The sequence below is a fragment of the Benincasa hispida genome, chromosome 1 (genome assembly GCF_027475165.1).
Source record: "Benincasa hispida cultivar pf3 chromosome 1, pf3_genome.v1.1, whole genome shotgun sequence".
Lineage (NCBI taxonomy): Eukaryota > Viridiplantae > Streptophyta > Magnoliopsida > Cucurbitales > Cucurbitaceae > Benincasa > Benincasa hispida.
Window position 1 is genome coordinate 22129255 of NC_143478.1, and position 23396 is coordinate 22152650.

The following is a 23396-nucleotide window of genomic DNA, read 5'->3' on the forward strand; positions in this document are numbered from 1 at the left end:
TCCAGGGTTTAGGATCAAACCGTTACAAATGTTAGAATTTTTTAAGAACACAATACAACTCTCACTAGAGTGGATTTACAAGTTTAAACACTCAATTATATTTTCTCCACATCGTATTCTCGTCGTGCACCGTTATATTCCTCAAATTCACAACAATTTATAGTTTTTTAAATGAAAAATTACTATTTTCTTACTATTAGTTTTTACTTTTTCTTTCCCTTTATTCATTCTTCCTCTAGGGGAATTTCCAAAAATATGACGTTTTGGGGGATTAAAGACTTTTGGGATCAATTTTTTAAAAAAGGACTTTTGGGCCAAATTAGATGTGAAATGTTCATTATGCCCTTAATACAATAAAACCCTAAAATGAAAGGAAAGAAGAGCAACCCCTTCCCATCTCTCTCTTGTGTGCCTCATTTGATGGTGCCCTCCACACATGGATTCTTCGGGACAACCCATCCGGCCAAATTATTCAGCGGCAACACGTTCTTTCTCTCCAACAACTTCCATGCCTTTACCAAGCAAGAGAAAGTCGCAGGCTTTCCTCATATAAGATTCTTTACTCAAAGTGAACATAAACGGGAGTTCTTTCCCTTAATCGATCTTGCTCTAGGGTGGCTCATTAGCTTCCTATTAGTAGTTCCACTTCGACATATGAGAGAAGTTCTAGCTTCCCTAAAGCTTACCAGAGACTAGTAGACCTAGTTATTTTGGTTTGCTGAGTTTTTTATTTGTTTTTATTGAGTTTTTTTTTTTTTTTTTTTTATTTGTAGATGCTGGTTGGATTTATTTTGCAAGCGAGTTTGCGAGAAGAGAAGTTAGAAAGAAGATAGAGAAAAGATGAGAGAAGGATGGAAAGTCATAAAAGGTAGGAAAATGAGAATAAAAGATTTATCATTCTCATTTAAGGAAAATATGGACATTTCGTATCTAATTTGTCCCAAAAGTTTTTAACCCCTAAACTGTGTTCTATTTTCGACAATTTTTCCTTTTTCTCCTTGTCCATCTTCTTCCTCTTCTTTATGGTTTGGTTGTAGGTAATCACTCGAGGTGACAAACTTTAGTTTTCTTCTTTCTTTTCCCTTCCACTTTCTCACGTTAAAAAAACAAAAAGAAACGAAAGAATACTAAAATAAGGGACCAATGAGGGAACCTCTCTAGTTTCTTTCTTTCTTTCTTTCTTTTTCTTCTTTTTTTTTTTTTTTTTTTTTTTTTTGAGAAAATGAGGAATAAGGAAATGAATTGTTTTTGTAGGGTTGTATTGGGGAAGAGAGGAGAAACAAGGAGGAAGAAGAAGATCAGGAAGAAAAAGGAGAAAAATGAAGAAATACACTACTATAGAAATTGGATTACCTGATGTTTTTCCAATGTCAAGTACGGGGTATACTTGATGCTTATAAAAGTATTCGATTGTCAAATATAATGTGATAACTTGACTCCGAAAAAACGTCGAGACAAATGTTTCTTTATACAATTTTCGTGTCAAGAAAGATAACACACTTGGCATAGGTGGTATGTCAAGTTTATTGATTCTTGACATTGATTACATATCATATATGATAACTCTTGATGTTTTTTATTGTCAAGTATATGTCTTTTTTTAATTCAATGCCCCAATTGATATTCTCATTTTCTGCTTTGTATTCCAACAATACAATTAAATCAACTAAATAAACATTATACATTTAAGATCTAGCAACTCAATATATTCACTAAAAAATTTTTTTATATACAAAACTTAATTTTCAACAAACACAAAAGTGACAAATCGTTTAATAAGTAACCTCTCAACAAAGTACATTATTTAATCTATACATTGAGCTTTGAAGTCTAGAGATCGAGAACTAAGGGTCAGGTAAGCCATGTTTAAGTAAGTCAACCTGTAAAAGAGAATAAATGGCGATACCATTAAATTTCAAAATATAGAAATAAGTTTTAAATACAACAATGATAAAAAGTCACGCACAAAGAAAAATAACATGATTGGCTTATTTATACGATGGAAAAATATAATACTCGAAACTTGAATATCTACAACTTAAAGTTAGGGACTTACTAGGATTTCATTCATTCTCTTTTGACCATATCCAGCCTCAGGAGGAACAATTACTTTTTGCTGCAAAAGGAAGGAAGATGGGAGAGATTTGAGAAAATATAAAGAGGAAGAAGATTATCAATAAATCAAGCATATGCTAAAATTTAAAATAGAAGAATGCAAATACATTTCCCCCAATTTTCACAACTTTCACAACTTTCAAGTGAAAGCGACTTGACACAGTTGTAATCCCTCTATAAAGGCAATCAAAGTGCATCTTTAATAGAAAATTAATACAGGAATCAATCACTAGAAGAGAATATTGGAAGCCCAATCTTATCTACAGGCAATAAAAAATTTCTTCAAAATTTCATTCACCAAAATAACCAATTAACTCCAAATAGATTACCCAAAGTGTGGCTTGATTCGAATGTATTAAAAATAAATATTAAAGAATATATTAATTTTTTAGTGTTGCAGTCAGTGAGTATGTTGGTTTTGAGCATATGCTTGATTGAGAAATGTAAGATCAAGGAGATGATCAAGAATAATAAATTTGATAAAATTTGATAAATGTGATAAATTTGAGTATGTTGGTTTTGAGCATATTCTTGATTAAAAAAAAAATAATAATAAATTTGATATACTTACCAGAAGGAGTGAGAAATGTAAGATCGAGGAGATGATCAAGACTTTCACAAAGACTGAAACTCATGACAGTAAAACTATTGTGTCTCATAAGAAACGAAGTAGGGTAAAATTGGCCAAGGGAAATGGTGGAATATTGCAAGATGTGATTATTGCAAAAGAAAAAGGTGAAGAATTGAGGCATTATTTGAAGCTTCATAATTCAAGTTGGAGAAGAGGATGAGACTATTATGGAGAAATTGTTCATTGAGTATCTGAAAATCATTTTGTTGTAATATTTTCTTTGTGTATGAAATTGGTCAAATCAACAAAATGATTTACGTTGTTTATGCTCAAAACCGACATATTCACTGACTGCAATGCCCTTTTCAATTGATTATCATACCAATTCCAGCAACTATGTAACAATTCCAGCAAATATATTAAGTTCAATAATAATGGTTACATATCCAAATTCCAGCAACTATGTAACAATTTCAAAAGAGTTTCAAGACCTTAATAACTATCAAAACGTTCAAACATCGTTAACTTTGCTGGACAGTGGCTCCGATTCCTTGAAATCCTTGAATTGAACATCAAAAATTGAATATAACTCAATTATTAAACCAATACTTCAATGGGTAACAAAGAACTATTAATACTAACCTCTAGCCTTATCAAAATCTTGCCAAGATCAGTCTCAAACCTATTGGACAACAACTTAACTCCTTCCAACACTTCAAAATCAATCTTATCATCAAATATTCAAACAAGCAAATCATTAAAGAAAATGCTACAATTCTTCATGGCTAACTCCTAGACTAACAAGTCCTCAGATTCATGAAAAACAAACTTACCCGAAGTGTTTGCTCAAATTGATGCTTCATTCGAGTCTCGAACACAAAATTCAATGTAGATACAAGCCAATTTGAGGGGTCTCAACCCAAATCTAAAAACCCAACCAAACATTAAACCCACATCGGACCAATAGGTATACCAAGAGGAATCCAACTTACCCAAAATTTCACCCAATTTCGTAATCTGGCAAAATCCCAAGGCACGGTAACGGTTGAGGATGAAAACAGTGGATTCAGTGGAGGACTGATCGGATCTAGAATAGTGGCAGCGCGGCTGTATGAAAACAGCTTCTGGCGTGAGGCGGGGCGACTTCAAATGGTGTGCAGCAGCGTCGCGGTGGCTGGGGTATGAGCAACAACGGATGGTTGGAGCGAACAACGGGTGGCGAACGCTTTTTTCGGCTTGGGCGAAGGAGACGAGCAACGGTGTCTGGTCACACAAACGGCTGGGCTCGATGGCGACGGACAACTTCCGCTGGATGCTGGAGGGCAGTGGCTGAGGGAGGAGGTGGTCGGCTGCCGGCAGTAAGGAAAGGAAGAGTCGGCTGGGGCTAGTGGGGTGTTGCGAAGAGAGAGTTTCGAGGGGAGAGGGTTGCAAGAGAGAAAACGAGGAAGGAGAGTTTCAATCTAGGGCATTTAACCCTTTTACTTGTTTACAATAATAAGTTAATTGTTTTTTATATTTTCTTGATACGAAAAATGTTCAAGTAAGAGCTTCTTATACTTGACACGAAAAACGTGTCCAGTAATAGTTCACATGAAAATATCTGAAATATTCTGTCAATCTCCACTTTTTTAACCATTTTACTTGACATTTTCTTTTCTAAAAGGTCATTGCTTGACTTTTTTTTCTCAAAGAAACGTCAAATAATTAATAACTACAAGTGCCAAGTAATGTAGATTTTGTACTAGTATAAAGAAACTATATTTTTAAATAAAAATAAGTGTCATTTAATATTAATATTGTTGTTTTCAAAACTTATTAGAGAAATATTGTTGTTTTGAAACTTATTAGAGAAATATTGTTGTTTTGGGAGTTCGAGGCTAGAGGTCGAATGTAGAGAACTCGACGAACAAAGAAAAACTTGGAAACAATACATAGGCTGAAACTTCAACCCTCAACAAGGGAAATCTTGCGAATCTCGCTTAGGTTGTCGAAGGTTGAAGTTTCGACACACATCCACCCTCGAGATTGCAGGTTTATTACTTTTTTTTTCCCTCATAGAGGAAATAAAGTAATAAGATGGTATACTATATTTATCTGTGTACTCGAGCTGCTTTTAACAACCTATGCATTTTGTTATCATTTTGAATTAGACGGAGGCTTGTGGGATTGACATGAGGGGGTGGGGATGGCTATATTTCTGGGAGTGAACTCCAGGCGAATATGAAGCGCATGGATACAAGTTATGCCTTGGAATGAAAGACAATTCTGAATTACCTTTGTCTACGAACAAAATTTTGTATATTAGGTTGTCAAAGATTACACAAATGTCGAAACTTTAAAGCGATTAAGGAGATAAGTGGACTTGCAGATTAAGGAGAGAGCGAGATTCAAAGCGAGATTTTAGGAGAGAGCGAGATTCAAAGCGAGAATGTTGGAGAGAGCGAGATTTAGTTTATATTGACTAATTTGACTAACATTGAACTTGGTAAAATGAAATGGTTGAATAATTGAAAAATGAGATTATTCAGGAATACACATTGAATGCTAAGATTATGCATTGAGTTTCTGGTAGTAGATCCATAATCAAAAAGTGTTTGTGATTGCTCCAGAAGAAATGAAAGCTAGTAATCATTAATGAAAAAATAACAACAATAATAGAGAGAGCGAGATATTGAGAGAGAGCGAGAATGAGAGAGTGAGATCTTAAGAGAGAGCGAGAGTCTTCACTTTATTTGAACTTTCCATAGAAATATATATATAAAAAAAGAGAAAAAAGAGTTAATAATCATACTATAATTGAATAATCATTAGACTATAATTGAATATATTAGATTATTATACTATAATTGAATAATCATTAGACAATAAATTGAATATATTAGATTATTATACTATAATTGAATAATCATTAGACAACAAATTGAATATATTAGATTATTATACTATAATTGAATAATCATTAGACAACAAAATTGAATAAATTGAATATATTAGATTATTATAATGTAAAACTTTATTGATTACAAAAAAGAAAATGAATATATAGTAGATATTATAAAAAAAATTGAATATACAATAAATTATAATAAAAAAATTGAATATACAATAAAATGAATATATAATAAAAAAAATTATTTATTATTCAATCCCTAACTATCTAGAGCCCGTCTTAGTAACGAAGGACACTTCCTTCGATTATGTCGTAACTAGTTACAAAATCCACATCGTTGTCGAGTGGCTGGTTCTGTCCAATCCATCTCGTTGTGATAACGTGAACTTTTCGGTCTACCAGGTCTTCTCAACAACGATGGATCAGGATGTAAGACGGGTATATTAGGGTATGTGATCCAGTAATCTTCATACGATACAGGTTGAAATTGAGGAGAGTAACATTCAGCATACGTTGACAATTTGTAGTAGTCCTCGATAAAATCTTCGTAGTTCATGTTAAAATGTGAGCAAACGGCCATAAAATGCAAGCATGGAATGCGAATGCTTGCCACTTGTTACATGAACAGTACCGCTCGGTATGATGGCTTGTTCGAGATCCCAAAGTATAAAACACCTGAGAGAAATTATAACACACGAAGAGGTGTGCTTAATACCGAGTGGTACTGTTCATGTAACAAGTGGCAAGCATTCGCATTCCATGCTTGCATTTTATGGCCGTTTGCTCATATTTTAACATGAACAACGAAGATTTTATTGAGGACTACTACAAATTGTCAACGTATGCTGAATGTTACTCTCCTCAATTACAACCTGTACCGCATGAAGATTGCTAGATCACACACCCTAATATGCCCGTCTTACATCTTGATCCATCGTTGTTGAGAAGATCTGGTAGACCAAAAAGTTCACGTTATCACAACGAGATGGATTGGACAGAACCAGCCACTTGACAACGATGTGGATTTTGTAACCAGTAAGGACATAATCGAAGGAAGTGTCCTTCATTACTAAGACGGGCTCCAGATAGTTAGGGATTGAATAATAAATAATTTTTTTATTATATATTCATTTTATTGTATATTCAATTTTTTTATTATAATTTATTGTATATTCAATTTTTTTATAATAATCTATTGTATATTCATTTTTTTTTTTTGTAATCAATAAAATTTTACATTATTCTTTACCCTCATATTTTTCTCTACTATTCAATTATAGTCAATTTTAATATATATTTTTTTTTCAGATCATGGCTTTAAACCTAAGACATGTTGATCCCGATGTTTTGTAAGACTAGTCCATTCATCGATCATATATTATATGGCAAGATCGTACTACTGGAGAAATATCTTGCACATGTTGAGAGGCAGGATTTATTCAGTTGGACTGGCATCTGATCACAGCCTTGGTCGAGAGATGGAGGCCCGAGATGCATACATTCTATATGTCTGTTGGAGAGTGAACTATCACTTTATAAGACATAGAAATGTTGTTGGGGTTACTTGTTGACGATGAGTCGGTCACCGGAGTGATGTACGATGACTGGTTAGAAGTTTGTCAACTATACCTCGGTGCGACCCCACCTGCCAACAAGATTAAATGATTGAGGTTACGTTTAATATGGTTAGGAACACAATTTTGTGAGCTCACAAATGATGCAGACGAGGAAATCGTCATAAGATATGCGTGAGCATATATACTACAAATGATGGGTGGAAGTCTGTTTTCAGATAAATCAAGTCATTTTGTTCACTTGATGTTCCTGCTACTGTTAGCTAACCTCCATGATGCGGGGGCGGTATTCGTGGGGTGGAGCATTCTTGGCATAGTTGTATAGACAACTATGTAAAGCAACAAAACCTGAGGTTCGAGAGATAGCTGGGCCTTTCATACTTTTGCAACTATGGGCTTGGGAGCGATTTCCAACAATGGCTCCACAGCTACATCATGTTAATGACGCTCAGTTAGTTGGACGAGCCTACGGTTCTCGATATGTTGTTTTAATTCAAATTAATTTTTATATCACTGATCTAGTTAATTTAAATTCTAAATTATCAATTTAAAAATTTAGGTGGAGAGACAAATTTTGTGTGACTAGGACAGCCACACATGTAGTCAACCAGTATAGATACATGTTTGATCTGCTTCAACCTGAACAGGTAAATTACACTAAACCTAATTGATTATTTTATTCACATTTTTATTGTATTTTTCTTTAATATTCTCTAATATAATATATTGTGTTTCAGGTTATTTGAGAGCCGTACAAAATTATTGTGCATACGTTGCCTAATTTTTGTACGAATGATCAAAACATATGGCGGACGATGAGTCCTCTCATATGTTTTCACATTGGTGAGTGGCATCTTCCTAACAGGGTGATGAGACAATTCGATTTTCAACAGGATATCCCATCGCCTTGTAATATTGAACCCGTACTACATGATATTGACCTAAGGACTGGAGATTGGTCCGAAAAAGTTGCACATTTGGTAGTGCGATAGCACTATCGTGCAAAGTTTATTGCAGTGGGGGTTTCTCTTGAACAGTTTGACACAAATGTCACTCTAAAATATATTCATTAGTATAATAATATCACAAGGCGCTACGTCACTCATCCAGGAGCAGCTGTGGGTCATCTGGTAAATGAATGAATATTATCTAATTTTTTAATTTAAATTTATTTTAAATATTTTCTAATTGTTTTATAATTCACAGAGATCGAACAAAAGTAGACTCCGTGAGGTTGCGAATGATCCGAACCAGGTTCTTGCTATATGTAGTGATAACCAAAACTATATGAGAAAATTCATTATATGTACGATATACCTATTGTTTCTCCACTAGCTCCTAAACGTAGAGGACCTGTTCGGGAAGAGGATGAGTTTGATGAGGTTGCACATAATGTGGAAGAGTTGCCCCCCTATGATGCAAATGCAGAGTCAAACTGATTATGTTAGTCCGATGATGATGATGCCAGCATTTGGTTCAGGACATTATGACTCAGAGGCTGGTCCTTCGTTTTCATACGTGCATGGACATGGTCGGGGTCGTGGAGGGCATAATGAATATTTATATTATGAAGCGCCTGCAGTACCAGAGCAACATTAAGAAGAACTCGAGCAACCTCAAGTTCGAAGTCGACGACGACAACCAACTCGAAATCGACGACGTCCGCCTTGTGGGACACATTGATTTTTGTAATTATTTTTATATAAATGAGATATTTAATTTACATTTGTTTAATTTTTATGAGTTATTATTTTTTTAATTTATTCTTTTTAGAGTTTAAATAAAATAATAAAATATTTTTAGAAATTTTTTTTATAAAATGGAAAAAAAAAGATTAGAAAGAAGAAGGTGGAATGTGTAATAATTAAAAAGGAAAAAAAAAAGGGAAATTTGTACGGTATTCTCGATCTCTATCAAAATCTCACTATTTCGCTCTCGCTCTCGCTCAAAATCTCGCTCTCGCTCTCTCTCATAATCTCGCTCTCGAATTTGATTGGGAAGTTCAGTGGCAAAAAGAAGGATATTCATTAGCTCATTATTTAGTCAGACTTGCTGAGATGACAGAATCCGTAAAAATTATTCAAGCTTTGGAAGGAATTTCAGGGGGACCTTATGAAAATTTAGAAATACGATCTTTTGATAGATGAAGGTCTCCGGAATGATAATTAAACAGGCTCAATAATAATGTTAGGAAGGGCAAGGTCGAGGGTTCAAAGTTCGACGTACAAATGAAAGGAAGGTCAAAGGTTCAAAATTCGACCTATCTAGGTCGAATTTTCAACCCTCAACTTATTTTTAAAAAAAAAACAATATTTTTACAAATAGTTTGAAAACAACAATATTTTCCTAAATAGTTTCTAAAAGGACAATATCTTTTTAATTTTTCCGTCATGTCTGCTATTCGTAAGTATTAACAAAAACTCATAGAGGGATCAAAATGGAACGAAATGCAAAGCTAATGGGCTAAAATGTTAAGTTTGAAAGTTCAAGAACCCAAATACAACTTAACCTCAATCTCAGAGACCAAAACTCTATTTTTTTTCTAAAAGACAATAATTAATTAAAATAAAATTGCATCATCTAAAAAAATCAAAATTATATTTTTGTAAAAAGTATATAGGCTAATCTTATTTTTATGGCTAAACTTATTTTTATATAATGTATGGTATAAATATTTTATTTTAACAAAATAATTAACAAATAAATAAACCATTTAAATTTTATGATAGAATTAAATGCGTCATTTTTGTTTTCATTATTCTCTAACAAGTTGTGAAAAATTAATTACGATCCGAAAAATAGCCAACGATGGGTAAGCCTCATTCTTAATCAAATAGATCTCCATGGAGATCTCATTTTTACTTGAAGATCATTTACTGTTCAATCAAGCACTTGTTCTTAATGAAATAGATCTTCTTTTATATAAAGATTACTTACTTTCCAATTGATCAACAGAAAGTAGTTGACCAATGTGTAAACTTTATGCTATTAATAAGATGCATATTCTTTTATATGATAATTATTTACTTTCTAATTGACTAGTAGAGCAACCAATTGACCGATGAGGTCATGAGTAAGCCTTATTCTTGATGAAAATACTTTCTTTTGTATGTAAATTACTTATTTTCGAGGGGCAATTGCAACTTTAATAAAATAATTAAATAAATAATTGGATATCCTTAGGTTTTATTTTGTTTTTTTGCAAACATGGTAAAAAATTTCCACCTAAAATTTTGATTGTTATCTGATTTTTATGTAATTATTATGTGATTGCTATTTGATTTGTATGTGATAGTTATGTGATTGTCACACCTACAAAATTAAAAAAAAAAAAAAAATTAAAGTCTTGATTTTGGTTTCTTAAAATAGGTTTGACATACATTGTAATTTCTCTATTTTCTAACTGAGGCTAAATAACCTGTCTAGTTAACTCATGGGTAAGCCTTATTCTTAATCAAATAGATATTGTTTTATTCGAAGATTACTTACTTTCTAACCGACCAACCTAAAGTAGTTGACCCATGGGTAAATCTTATTTTTAATAAGATGGATTTTCTTTTATATAAAATTACTCACTTTTTAATTGACCAGCAAAAAATAACTAGATGATCGGTGAGTATGCTTATTTTACCGGTTGACTAGTGGATAAGCCTTCTTAATGAAACATTCTTTTCTCAATGAATATTATTTTCCTTTCTAACCAACCACCAAGAATGAGATTCTTGCTAAACAACACTAATAGCTATTTCAAAGAAGAAAAGAAATAATGAAAGTATATTCTTGTGTGAATTTGAGGATCACAACGAGAACATAAATGGTAGTAAAATATAATATAATAATAAAATAAATAAATATTAAAATAAATGAAATATAATATATAAATGAAATGAAATAACAAAATGAGAAATGAGAAAATTCTCAAATTTCTCCAATTTCTCCCATTTGTATGAAAATTGTCCAACGTGTGTGTGATTTTAAGATCCATCAAATGCCACTATTTAGAGATAAAGTGGCAAGTAGGATGTAAGCTTACATGAACACCAAACATGAATAATTACAAGGCACATGGACAACATGAAGGGAGACACATGGCTTTTGGGACACTGAGCATCTATTTATTATTATAATATTCATAATACTCCCCCTTAGATGCCCATATATATATATATATATATGAAATATGCGTCATTAAAATCTTACTAGGAAAAATCCAATGGAAAAAAACTCTAGTGAAGAAAAAAATACATATTTCATATAATATATACTCCTAAAAAATATAACATATTTACTCCCCCCATGGAAATATCACTTAAGATCTCTGAGTCGTCGCATTCCAATGTTGTGCACTAATTTTTCAAAAGTTCCAGTTGGTATGCCTTTGTAAATATGCCTGCCAGATTATCCTTCGAACAAATTTGTTGTACAATGATGCCGTCATTTTCTTCAAGATCATGAGTGTAGAAAAGCTTCGATAAAATATATTTTGTTCTATCTCCTTTAATATATCCTCTTTTGATTTGAGCTATGCAAGTTGTGTTGTCTTCGAATAATTTTGTTGGAAGAATTTTATTAGAAGACAAGCCACATATTTCACCTGAGTCATTGGCCTTAGCCACACATATTCTCGACTAACCTCGTGAATTGCAAGAATTTCATAATGAATTGAGGAAGTGGCCTTATATTCTGCTTTACCGATCGCCATGATAAAGCGGTTCCTCCACATGTGAATAAATAACTGATGCATTATTTTATGAGATGAAATAATGGAATGAATTGCAGTGATGAGAATGCGTTGAGCAATAAGTTTTCTCAGCAGAATCCAAGTATAAATTCCACTGAGTTTCCTGATAAGTCCAGGGTCGAACTCAGGGACTAGGGAAAACGGTATGCGGTGATAATTTTCAAGAAGACTTTGCGGTAATCAACAAATCAAATAGTTGTTTTTTAGTTGTTGTTTGCGGTATAAAAGGTATGCGGCAGATTTGAGAAAACATTGATTATGCGGTAGATACACTGAGTATGCGGAGGAACGGGTTGAGAAAGTCTTTTGCTAGCATTTCCCTGGAATGCGTCAAACTATGCAATCATGCTACATTCATGCGGCAGCAAATCATTTTCCAATGCAAATGCGGTGCTCCTAGTTCTAGGACGCATGTGATGAATGCGATAATGTCCATAGAGCTTATTTCTAAGTCTCTACTTTTTGCCTATGCGATGATGCAAGATGCACACAATGACAAGGTGACCGCACACAATCGTAACTTATCTCTAGAATGCATGCGATGCGTTAATAGCAAATAGTGCTTATTCCTAAGCTCCTATCTTTTGATTATGCTTTCTAATCTAACTCTCTCGAGCCTAGATTCTAACTTGACTTTTCCAAGCCTAAATTTTGTCCTTAGACTACCCTCCTGAGTATCTCTAATGGACGAATGATGCATACATAATACAAGATAATCGCATAGAATGAAGATCCCCAGTTATGTTGCTAAGTGCTTCTCAACCCATTCGATAGGTTTAGCTATTCATGCATAATAAACAGAGAGTGAACAGATATAAAGAAGTAGATTCCATTTCTATAGATAAGTTTAAGTACAAAATGACAATATAAGATAAGGATAGAGAGCTCGGTAGCAATCCCTTGCTTCCCAAGGCTTTTACACTATCAACTCTGTTCTATTTAAAAGATTTTCCTGCTTCCACAAGAGCTAGCCCTCTCTCCGGTCTTGACGCTTCCGGCACTCTTCCAAGTTCACCGGAATGATCTCTCGGCACAATCTCGCTTCTCTCACTTTCGCCTTAAATAAAAGAAAATCTAAGCACAAGGCTACTCTTAACTATGGAGAAACTTATCTAACTGTTGAACTGGACGAACAGACAAACCCCTTCTCTGAAGGTTACCTTCGGTATTTATAAAGTTTCGGGGTGAAAAGCTTCTACTCTCTTATGATTGCACTAATGGGATGACATTAATTCTTTGACTGATGCATCAAATATTTGTCACCGAAAAGTTGAGTGTACTTGCTACAGTAGTTCGTTAGCGGTTTGTCAACTTAATTTGGACTCGACCATCATCAGCTCTCTGCTCCATCGTGATTTATTATGCTTTTCACCCAGATGCGCCCACCAAGTTGTGTCGGCTCTATGCGGCAATCCTTCTTGAGCAGATATTTGCGAGCACAAATCACCGCAAAGCCTTGTGATAATGCTGCACTCGACCGTTGCCTTCTTGTGATCGTATATTACGCTTTGCTTCAATGCATATTCTGCACAAAAATACAAAAGTTAACGGTTTTTATGCGATGAACGCAAACGAACGCAATGTTATAAACTTAATGCTTTTTGGACGCAATCTTATACATTTTATCAACACAAAACTGCATTGTTTAATAACTTAGCACTGTAATAACGTGCATTTCTGCCCATTATCAATAACCTATTTGAGATCTAGTTTTGTGTGAATCAGATAAATATCTAGAATCTGCATAACCAACTAGATCAAAATTTGATTTATTTGAATAAAACAAACCCATATCGATTGTTCCTCTGAGATAATGGAGTATACGCTTAATTCCTTTCCAATGTTTTTTTGTAGGAGAACTATATCTAGCTAATAAATTTACTAAAAATGCAATATCTGGTCTTGTATTATTAGCAAAATACATAAGTGCACCAATTGCACTAAGATATGGTACTTCAAGATCAAGAAGTTCTTCATTATCTTCTTGAGGTCGAAATATATCTTTCTTTATATCTAATGAATGGACTTCCATTGGAATATTTAATGGATGTGCTTTGTCTATATAAAATCTTTTCAAAATTTTTCCTGTATAAGTTGACTGATGAATAACTATTTCATCTGCTAAATGCTCAATTTTCAAAACAAAGCAAAATTTTGTTTTTCCGATATATTTCATCTCAAAATCTTTCTTGAGATATTCTATTGCTTTTGAAAGCTCTTCAGGAGTTCCAATTATATTCAAGTCATCAACATATACAATTATAATAGCAAATCATGATTGTGATTTCTTTATAAAAACACATGGACATATTGGATTATTTTGATATCTTTCTTTCAATAAATATGTACTCAGACGATTGTACAACATCCGTCTTAATTGTTTCAATCCATATAGTGATCTATGTAACTTTTATTGAATACCATTCCCAGGAATTTGATGTATATGTTTTAAGTACCTTAAATCCTTCTAGGATTCTCATATAAATATCATTATCAAGAAATCCATATAAATATGTTGTGACTACATATATAAGATGCATATCCAGACTTTCATATACAGTCAAGCCAATTAAATATCTTAATGTAATTGCATCCACCACCGGAGAATACCTCCTCAAAATCAATACCAAGTCTTTGTGAAAAACCCTGTGCAACTAGTCTTGCTTTTATCTTGTGACCTCATTATTTTCATTTCTTTTCCTCATAAATACCCATTCGTATTCCACAGATTTAACACCTTCTGGTGTTCAGACTACTAGTCCAAAAATCTGACGTTTTGAAAGTGAATTTAATTCTACCTCGATTGCTTGTTTCTACTGAAGCCAATCTTTTCAATGTTGTTATTCTTCAACAAATTTTATTTCAGGATCCTCATTTTCAGATATAATATCAAGAGCAATATTATACACAAAAATAGTGTCAATAACTATATTAGTTCGATTCCATCTTTTTCTATCATGACATAATTTATTGAAATCTCATTATTATCTTTAGGTTTTTCACTTTCTTTACTAGTCATATCGAGGATTTATTTATAGGTATTTACATCCTCAACCAAGTCTTTTTCACTATTAATTATTTTTCATTTTCAAGGATTTTATCTTTGGAACCTACTGGTCTACCACATTTCTGGCATGTTCCAAACTCATCAGTGACAACTTGTTGTGTTGAGATACCAATTTTTTATGGAACATTTGCAGCTGGTATATGTGACTTAGTTACTTTCTTTGCATCTATAAATGCATCTGATAATTAATTTGTTATATTTTGCAAATAAATTATTTTCTAAACTTCAAGTTTACATTGATCTATATGGGGATCTAAATGAAACAATAATGATGCATTCGATGTAATTTCTTTTTATAATTTTTTAATTTCTCCCTATAATGTTGGAAAATTTGTCTCATTAAAAGACAATCAGCAAATCGTGTAATAAATACATCACCAAGGGGTTAAAAATATTTATAATTAATGGTAAATCATATTCAACATGTATTCCTAATCTCCTTTGATGACCCATCTTAGTGCGTTGTGATGGAACAATTGGAATATATGTTGTACATCCAAAAATTCTCATATGGGAAATATTTGGCTCATGACCATAAGTTAATTGTAATGACGAGTACTTAGTTATTGGCCTAATGCGTACAAGTGACGCTACATGCAAAATATCATGTCCTCATACAGATAAAGGAAGCTTAACTCTCATAAGTAATGGTCTTGCAATTAATTGCAAATGTTTTATGAATGATTATGCCAAACCATTTTGTGTATGAACATAAGCTACAGGATGTTCAACACTTATCCCAATAGAAATACAATAATTATGAAAAGCTTGGGATGTGTAAATTCACCAATATTATCAAGACGAATGATCTTGATTTTATAATAAGGAAAATTTGCTCTAACTTAATTATTTGAACAAGTAATATTGAAAATGCAAGATTTCGACTTGATAATAAGCACACGTGTGACCATCTACTGCATGCATCTATTAATACCATGAAATATCTAAATGGTCCACTTGGTGGGTTAATAGGTCCACATATATCACCATGAATTCGTTCTAAAAATGCAGGTGATGCAGTCCTTATTTTAGCTGGTGATGGTCTAATTATCAATTTTTCTTAAGAGCAAACATCATATGATAATTCATTAAATTGAAAAATCTTCTGGATTTTCAATGGATGTCCATTTGAATTCTCAATAATTCTTCTTATCATTATAGATCCTGGATGAACCAATCGGTCTTGCCAAATTGTAAATATGTTTGGATTCATGAACTTCAGGTTCATTGTTGCATATGTTTCAATTACTCGTATATGTCTATAATATAATCTAAAAGATAAAGCAGACAACTCTTCCAATATGCGTTTTTCATTTGAGACAATGGATATGATATATAGATATTCCACATTATTTTTACTATCAGTCTTAATATGATAACCATTGTAACGTATATCTTTAAAACTTAAAAGATTTCTTTTTGATTGACTAGAGAACAGTGCACTGTCAATTGTAAATTTTGTTCCTCTAGGCAAAATAATATTTGTTTTTCCAAAACCTTCTATCAGGTTTACAGAACTTGATATCACTTCTAGACAAAGGGAGTAGGTCGAGGTCGAGCAAGCACTAAGCCCTGAATGGGGGTCCTGATGTAAAGTTTGTTCAATCTTTTGATACAAGCGATTCAATAACAGTTCTGTTTTCTTGCTGTCATTGTCCTTGCATTTGTTTGCATCCTTCCCCCGCATTTAGGTGATACCCACTTTCACTATTTGGTTCTTTTGATCCAATTTCAGGGTAGTAAACATTCTCGAGAATTTCTCTTAGATTCGAACCCATAGCACGTATTAACTTTTGCTTCCAGTATTGTCAGTTTGGAAAAATATTTTTTACTTGTAAGTATTGTATGTGTAGTTGCACTCTGTTAGACATAGATCTTCTTTGCTCATTTTTTAAATACCCAACATATGAAAATGATCCATGTTTCTTCATTAAAAAAACATAATTACAATAAGAAAAAACACTTAAAATATACAAAAGTTACTAAAAAAACATGAAGATAGATTTTAAAAAAATAACAACATTAAATCTAGATATTCTCAAAGTCAAAAGAAACATTTGATGTTCCACCAACTGTGCCAATCTTCTCTCAAAAGATTCAAAGAAGTCTACCACAGCCAAACTTGTCATGTGGGATGCGTCAAATATGTCATTATCTTGGTATGCAAAATTGCTTCCACATTTTTCTCTTTTTTCCATCGGAGAGGCTTGATAGAGGTCAACTAAGTATTTTGACGTATGTCAGGTACATGACCAATGTCCAGTCATTCCACATCGGAAGCACTTATTTTCAAACTTTTTAAGCTTTTATCTTGTGGAGCTTTTCCTTTGTGATCATTATTTTGCATGGTTCTTTTGAAATTTGAATGATTAGAGCGACCACCATGAAAATAATAATATTTTTTCCTCTACCACAATCATAACCTCGACCATGACCACGACCTCGACTACGATTATTAATATTCACAACATTCACTTCAAGGAAGGGTGTTGTTCCGGTTGGTCGAGATTCATGATTTTTCATCAATAACTCGTTATTTTGTTCAGCCACGAGAAGACATGAAATTAATTTAGAATATTGTTTAAAGCATTTATCTCGATAATGCTGTTGTCCACAAGATAGGGGGATCTTTTATTGTAAGATACTCCATTTTCAATCTCTCGTAGATATGATGACGAAGGAAAATTATAACTTTTGCTTTGTCCTGACTAGATTTCGTATTTCTTTCTTTAATAGTCTCCCCAAGATTCATAGCATCCAGGTGGATTTCGGCATCAAGTACCCATGACAAATAATTATTACCCTTAATATCAAGGGCAGCAAATTCTAATTTTGTGAAGTTTGTCATGGCAGCACTATCATAAAATATTATACTTATGTTAGAAATTTAATAGATATTGAATATGCAAAATAACATTAAATTTATTAATTATAACAAAGAGGAAAAAACCGACATACCTTTAGCACCTATCTTTAACGAGAAAAACGATAAGAGCTCGTGCTGATAATGTGTTGTGAATTTGAAGAGTACAACGGAAATACGGATGATAATAAAATATAATATTAAAATAAATATAATATAACATTAAAATAAATAAATATTAAAATAAATAAAACATGATATATAAATAAATAAAATAAGAAAATAAGAAATGAGAAAATTCTCAAATTTCTCAACTTTCTCCAATTTGTACGAAGTATGCTCAATGTGTTTGTGATTTTAAGATCTACCAAAGTGACAAGTAGGATGTGGACTTATATGGATACCAAGTATGAATAATTACAAGGCACATGAACAACATAAAGGGTGACACGTGACTTTTGGGACACTATGCAATGAGCATCTATTTATTATAATAATATTCATAATATATTCTCTCTTTTTTGAATTATAATATCTTACTGATATAAAAAAAAACTAAAAAATTAATGATAGTCAATAAGTGAATCAAAATGATTAAATTTTATAAAGAGATAGAGATTAAAACAAATATGGTCACATTTATCATTTCGTAACAAAAATGGTTGGAATCGTAATGGAATTTCATTGATAAATCTATAATAATGAGTTATAATTGCAAATGTAATTGGACCACTTTTGATTACATTTATTAAGAATTGTGTCACATTTACTTTTATCGTTACCATTTAAGGTCAAACAACAATGATAATGGTGACAGTAAAAGTGACAAATTTATAATTCTCATGCATAACAGTGGTAACAACTTTTCAAAAAAAAAAAAAAAAGTTGATGGTAACAATATTGGTATAATTTCCAAATGCAACTGGATTGAATACCCTCTACCCTCTGTTCGTCAACCAGTTTGCATTTTTTTTAATTACATATTTAGAAGTGGATCCAAAATGTCGGTACGGTTACTAAACACAGGTAAATAATACCAAATGTAATTAAATGCAACCTATTTCTTAGATTATATTGATTTATTACGTGTGTGTTTGAAATATATTTTTAAGTATTTAATTTAAAAAATAAGTTATTTTGGAAAAAATTGAAGTATTTGACCATTACTCAAAATAGCTTTTCAAATATATTTTTATCAGTTTTTATAAAAAAATATTTAAATAAAAATAATTTTTTTGAAAAAAAAAATATCATGTGAATCCAAAAGGGCCATATATAAATATAACAAAACCCTCAAAGTCCCTCGACAAAAATAACAAAGGGACTCCTCAGCTCCATTTCAGTCAACTCTGGCGTCTGCTTGTCCGATAGAGGGAAGAAACCCCAAAGAACTTTCCTTTCTTCCTTACTAAAAACCCATCTTCACTGCAAACAATTTCCCCCAAAATCCTTTCTCTTGAAATAATGGATGCCGCCATGGAAGACCTTTCTCCCCCTTCTCCTCCGGGACTCAACGATTTCGCCCTAAGCGGCAAGATTATGCTCAGCGCCATCATCATCCTCCTCTTCGTCGTCATTCTCATCATTTGCCTTCACCTCTACGCCCGCTGGTACGTTCTCCGAGCTCGCCGCCGTGGAACTCTCCGCCGCCGTAACCGCCTCGTCTTCTATTTCGAACCCGAAAACCCCTCTGCCCCACACGGCGCCGCCGTCTCTCAACATCGCGGCCTCGATTCCTCTGTTCTCAATTCTCTCCCTGTTTTCACTTTCTCTTCCAAATCCCACTCCGATCCCATCGATTGCGCCGTGTGTTTGTCCGAATTTGAGGAAAATGAAAAGGGCCGTACACTTCCCAAATGTTCTCATAGCTTTCATATCGATTGCATCGACATGTGGTTTCATTCTCATGCCACCTGCCCTCTCTGTCGCTCGCCGGTCGAGCTGGCTCCGGAGACACCAGCGGAGGTAGCGATTTCCATTGAGGAACCGGTGATAGCTGAATCCGGTTCGAGTTCTGGTTTTTGCGCAGAGTGCGATCGGTCCGACCGGATGGCTCCTTCTTCGGCCGGTACTCGGTCGTTTAGGGCACGGCGGAAGCCGGCGGAACTGGCTGGAGTTTCAATTGAGATTCCGACGCGGAGAGAGGGCGAGTTCGCGGCTTCATTGTCGCCGACCACTCCATCATTCAAGTCGCCGATAAGTCGGGTGATGTCGTTGTCATTCAAGATGATCATTGGACGGGAGAGAAGAGGCGACGTGTCACCGACCGGAAATGGAGTCGGCTGCAGCTCCGGCGCCGGCGGGCAGTTGGATATTGAAAAAGGAAAGGAAAGCGTTCTGTGAATCGAAAGTCGAACTCGGAAATTGACTCAGCGACTTGGAAGACAAGTCGGCTTGTGGAGACTGGAGGGTCAAGTCCAGCGTGGAACTGACAACGCCTTGGTGGAGGGTTTTGTCAGATTAACGAACACGTGGCAGTTGTGTTTTTTTAATTTGTATTCTTTATAGAACATAGATTTTGACCGTAGATATTGATGTCTTAATTAGTGCAAACAATGTACTAGTACGATTAATTATAATGGAGCAATCAGTATTTTTTTCATAAATAATTATCATTGTTGTGAATTTGAGGAGTACAATTGAAACTCATATGGTAATAAAATATAATATAATAATAAGATAAATAAATATTAAAATAAATAAAACATAATATATAAATAAATAAAATAAAATAACAAAATAAGAAATGAGAAAATTCTCCAGTTTCTCCCCTTTCTTAAATCTGTATAGGATTTGTTCAATGTGGGTGTGATTTTAAGATCCACTAAATGCCACTATGTAAGATGTGGACTTACATGGACACCAAGCATGAATAACTACAAGGCACATGGACAATATGAAGAGTGACATTTGCGACACTATGCAATAAACATCTATTTATTATTATAATACTCATAGTACTCCCATTTAGATGTCCATATATATATAAAATATGCATCGTAAAAACCTTAATAAAAAAAACCCAATGAAAAAAAAACCCTAGTGAAGAAAAAAGAGTTCATATTTCATATAATATATACTCCTGAAAAATACAATATGTTTACTCCCCTCATGAAAACACCACTTAAGATCTCTATGTCGCCACATTCTAATGTTGTGCACCAATTTTTTAAAAATTGCAGTCGATAATGCCTTTATAAATAAGTTTGTCAGGTTATCATTCGAACAAATTTGTTATACAGTGACGTTGCCATTTTCTTCAAGATAATGAGTGTAAAAAAACTTTGGTGAAATATGTTTTGTTTTATCTCCTTTAATATATCCTGCTTTGATTTGGGCTATGCAAGCTGTGTTGTCTTCGTATAATATTGTTAAAGGGTTTTTATTAGAAGACAAGCCACAAGTTTCACGAATGTGCTGAGTCATTAACCTTAGCCATACACATTCTCGACTAGCCTCGTAAATTGCAAGAATTTCAGCATGATTTGAGGAAGTGGTTGTTATAGTCTATTTTACCAATCGCCATGATATAACAGTTCCTTCACATGTGAACAAATAACCTGTTTGAGATCTAGCTTTGTGTGGATAAGATAAATATCCAAAATCTACATAACTAACTAGATCAAAATTTGATTTATTTGAATAAAACAAACCCATATCGATTGTTCCTCGGAGATAATAGAGTATACGCTTAATTCTATTCTAATGTCTTTTTGTAGGAGAAGAACTATATCTAGCCAATAAATTTTCTGAAAATGCAATATCTAGTATTGTATTATTAGCAAGATAAATAAGTGCACAAATTGCACTAAGATATGTTACTTCAGGACCAAGAACTTCTTTATTATCTTCTTGAGGTCGAAATATATCTTTATTTATATCCAATTAACGGATTTCAATTGCAATATTTAATGGATGTGCCTTGTCCATATAAAGTCTTTTACATAAGTTGACTGATGAATAAATATTTTATCTGCTAAATGCTCAATTTGCAAACAAAGACAAAATTTTGTTTTTCCGAGATCTTTCATCTCAAATTCTTTCTTAAGATACTCTATTGTCTTTGAAAGTTCTTAAGGAGTTCCAATTATATTCAAGTCATCAACATGTTCAGTTATAATAAAAAAATTTTGATTGTGATTTATTTGTAAAAACACACCGACATATTGGATTATTTTGATATCATTCTTTCAATAAATATCCACTTAGGCGATTGTATCACACCCATCCTGATTGTTTCAATCCATATAGTGATCTCTGTAACTTTATTGAATACCATTCCCGAGAATTTGATGCATATGTTTCAAGTACCTTAAATCCTTTTAGGATTTTCATATAAATATCATTATCAAGAGATCTATATAAATATGTTGGGACTACATCCATAAGATGCATATCCAGACTTTCATATACAATCAAACCAATTAAATATCCACCATCAGAGAATACATCTCTTCAAAATCAATACTAAGTATTTGTGAAAAATTTTGTGCAACTAGTTTTGCTTTATATCTTGTGACATCATTATTTTCATTTCTTTTTCTCACAAATACCCTTGTTATTTTCATGTCTTTTCCTCACAAATACCCATTCGTATCCTACAGGTTTAACACCTTCTGTGTTCGAACTACTGGTCCAAAAACCTGACGTTTTGAAAGTGAGTTTAATTCTATCTCTAGTGTTTCTTTCCACTGAAGCCAATCTTTTCTATGTCGATATTCTTCAACAGATTTTTGTTTAGGATCCCCATTTTCAGATATAATATCAAGAGCAACATTATACCAAAAATGGTGTCAATAATTACATTAGTTTGATGTCATCTTTTTCCTGTCGTGACATAGTTTATTGAAATAACATTATTATCTTTAAGTATTTCACCTTCCTCACTAGTCATGTTGATGATTTCTTCATGGGTACTTACATCCCCAACCAAGTCTTTTTTACTATTAATTATTTTTTATTTTTGAGGATTTTTATATTTGGAACCCATTGGTCTACCACGCTTCTAACGTGTTCCAAACTCATTAGTGACAACTTATTATGTTGGGATATCAATTTTTAATGGAACATTTGCAGCTGGTATATGTGACTTAGTTACTTTCTTTGTATCTATAAATGTATTTGGTAGTTGATTTGCTATATTTTACAAATTTTTCATGTGGGATGGGTCAAATATATCATTATCCTGATATGCAAAATTTGCTTCCACATTTTTCTTTTTTTCCTTCAAGGAGGCTTGATAGAGGTCAACTAAGTATTTTGACGTATGACAGGTTCCACATTGGAAGCATTTATTTTCAAAACTCTTTAAACTTTTATCTTGTGGGGCTTTTCATTTATGATCATCATTTTGCATGGTTCTTTTGAAATTTGAATGATTAGAGCGACCACCATGAAAATAATAATTATTTCTTCCTCTACTACGGTCATGACCTCAACCATGACTACGACCACGACATCGACTATGATTATTAACATTCACAGTATTCACTTAAACAAATGGTGTTGTTCCGGTTGGTCGAGATTCATGATTTTTTATCAATAACTCGTTATTTTGTTCGACCGCGAGAAAACA

The 23396-nt window shown here is 33.2% G+C and overlaps 1 protein-coding gene across 1 annotated transcript; it reads left to right on the forward strand.

Moving 5' to 3' along the window:
- The first annotated feature begins 19128 nt into the window (after positions 1-19128).
- Positions 19129-20427, forward strand: LOC120084979 (RING-H2 finger protein ATL2). The gene has a single exon (XM_039040792.2). The coding sequence runs from the start codon at positions 19286-19288 to the stop codon at positions 20162-20164; it is 879 nt and encodes a 292-aa protein (XP_038896720.1). The 5' UTR covers positions 19129-19285; the 3' UTR covers positions 20165-20427.
- The last annotated feature ends 2969 nt before the right edge of the window (positions 20428-23396 follow it).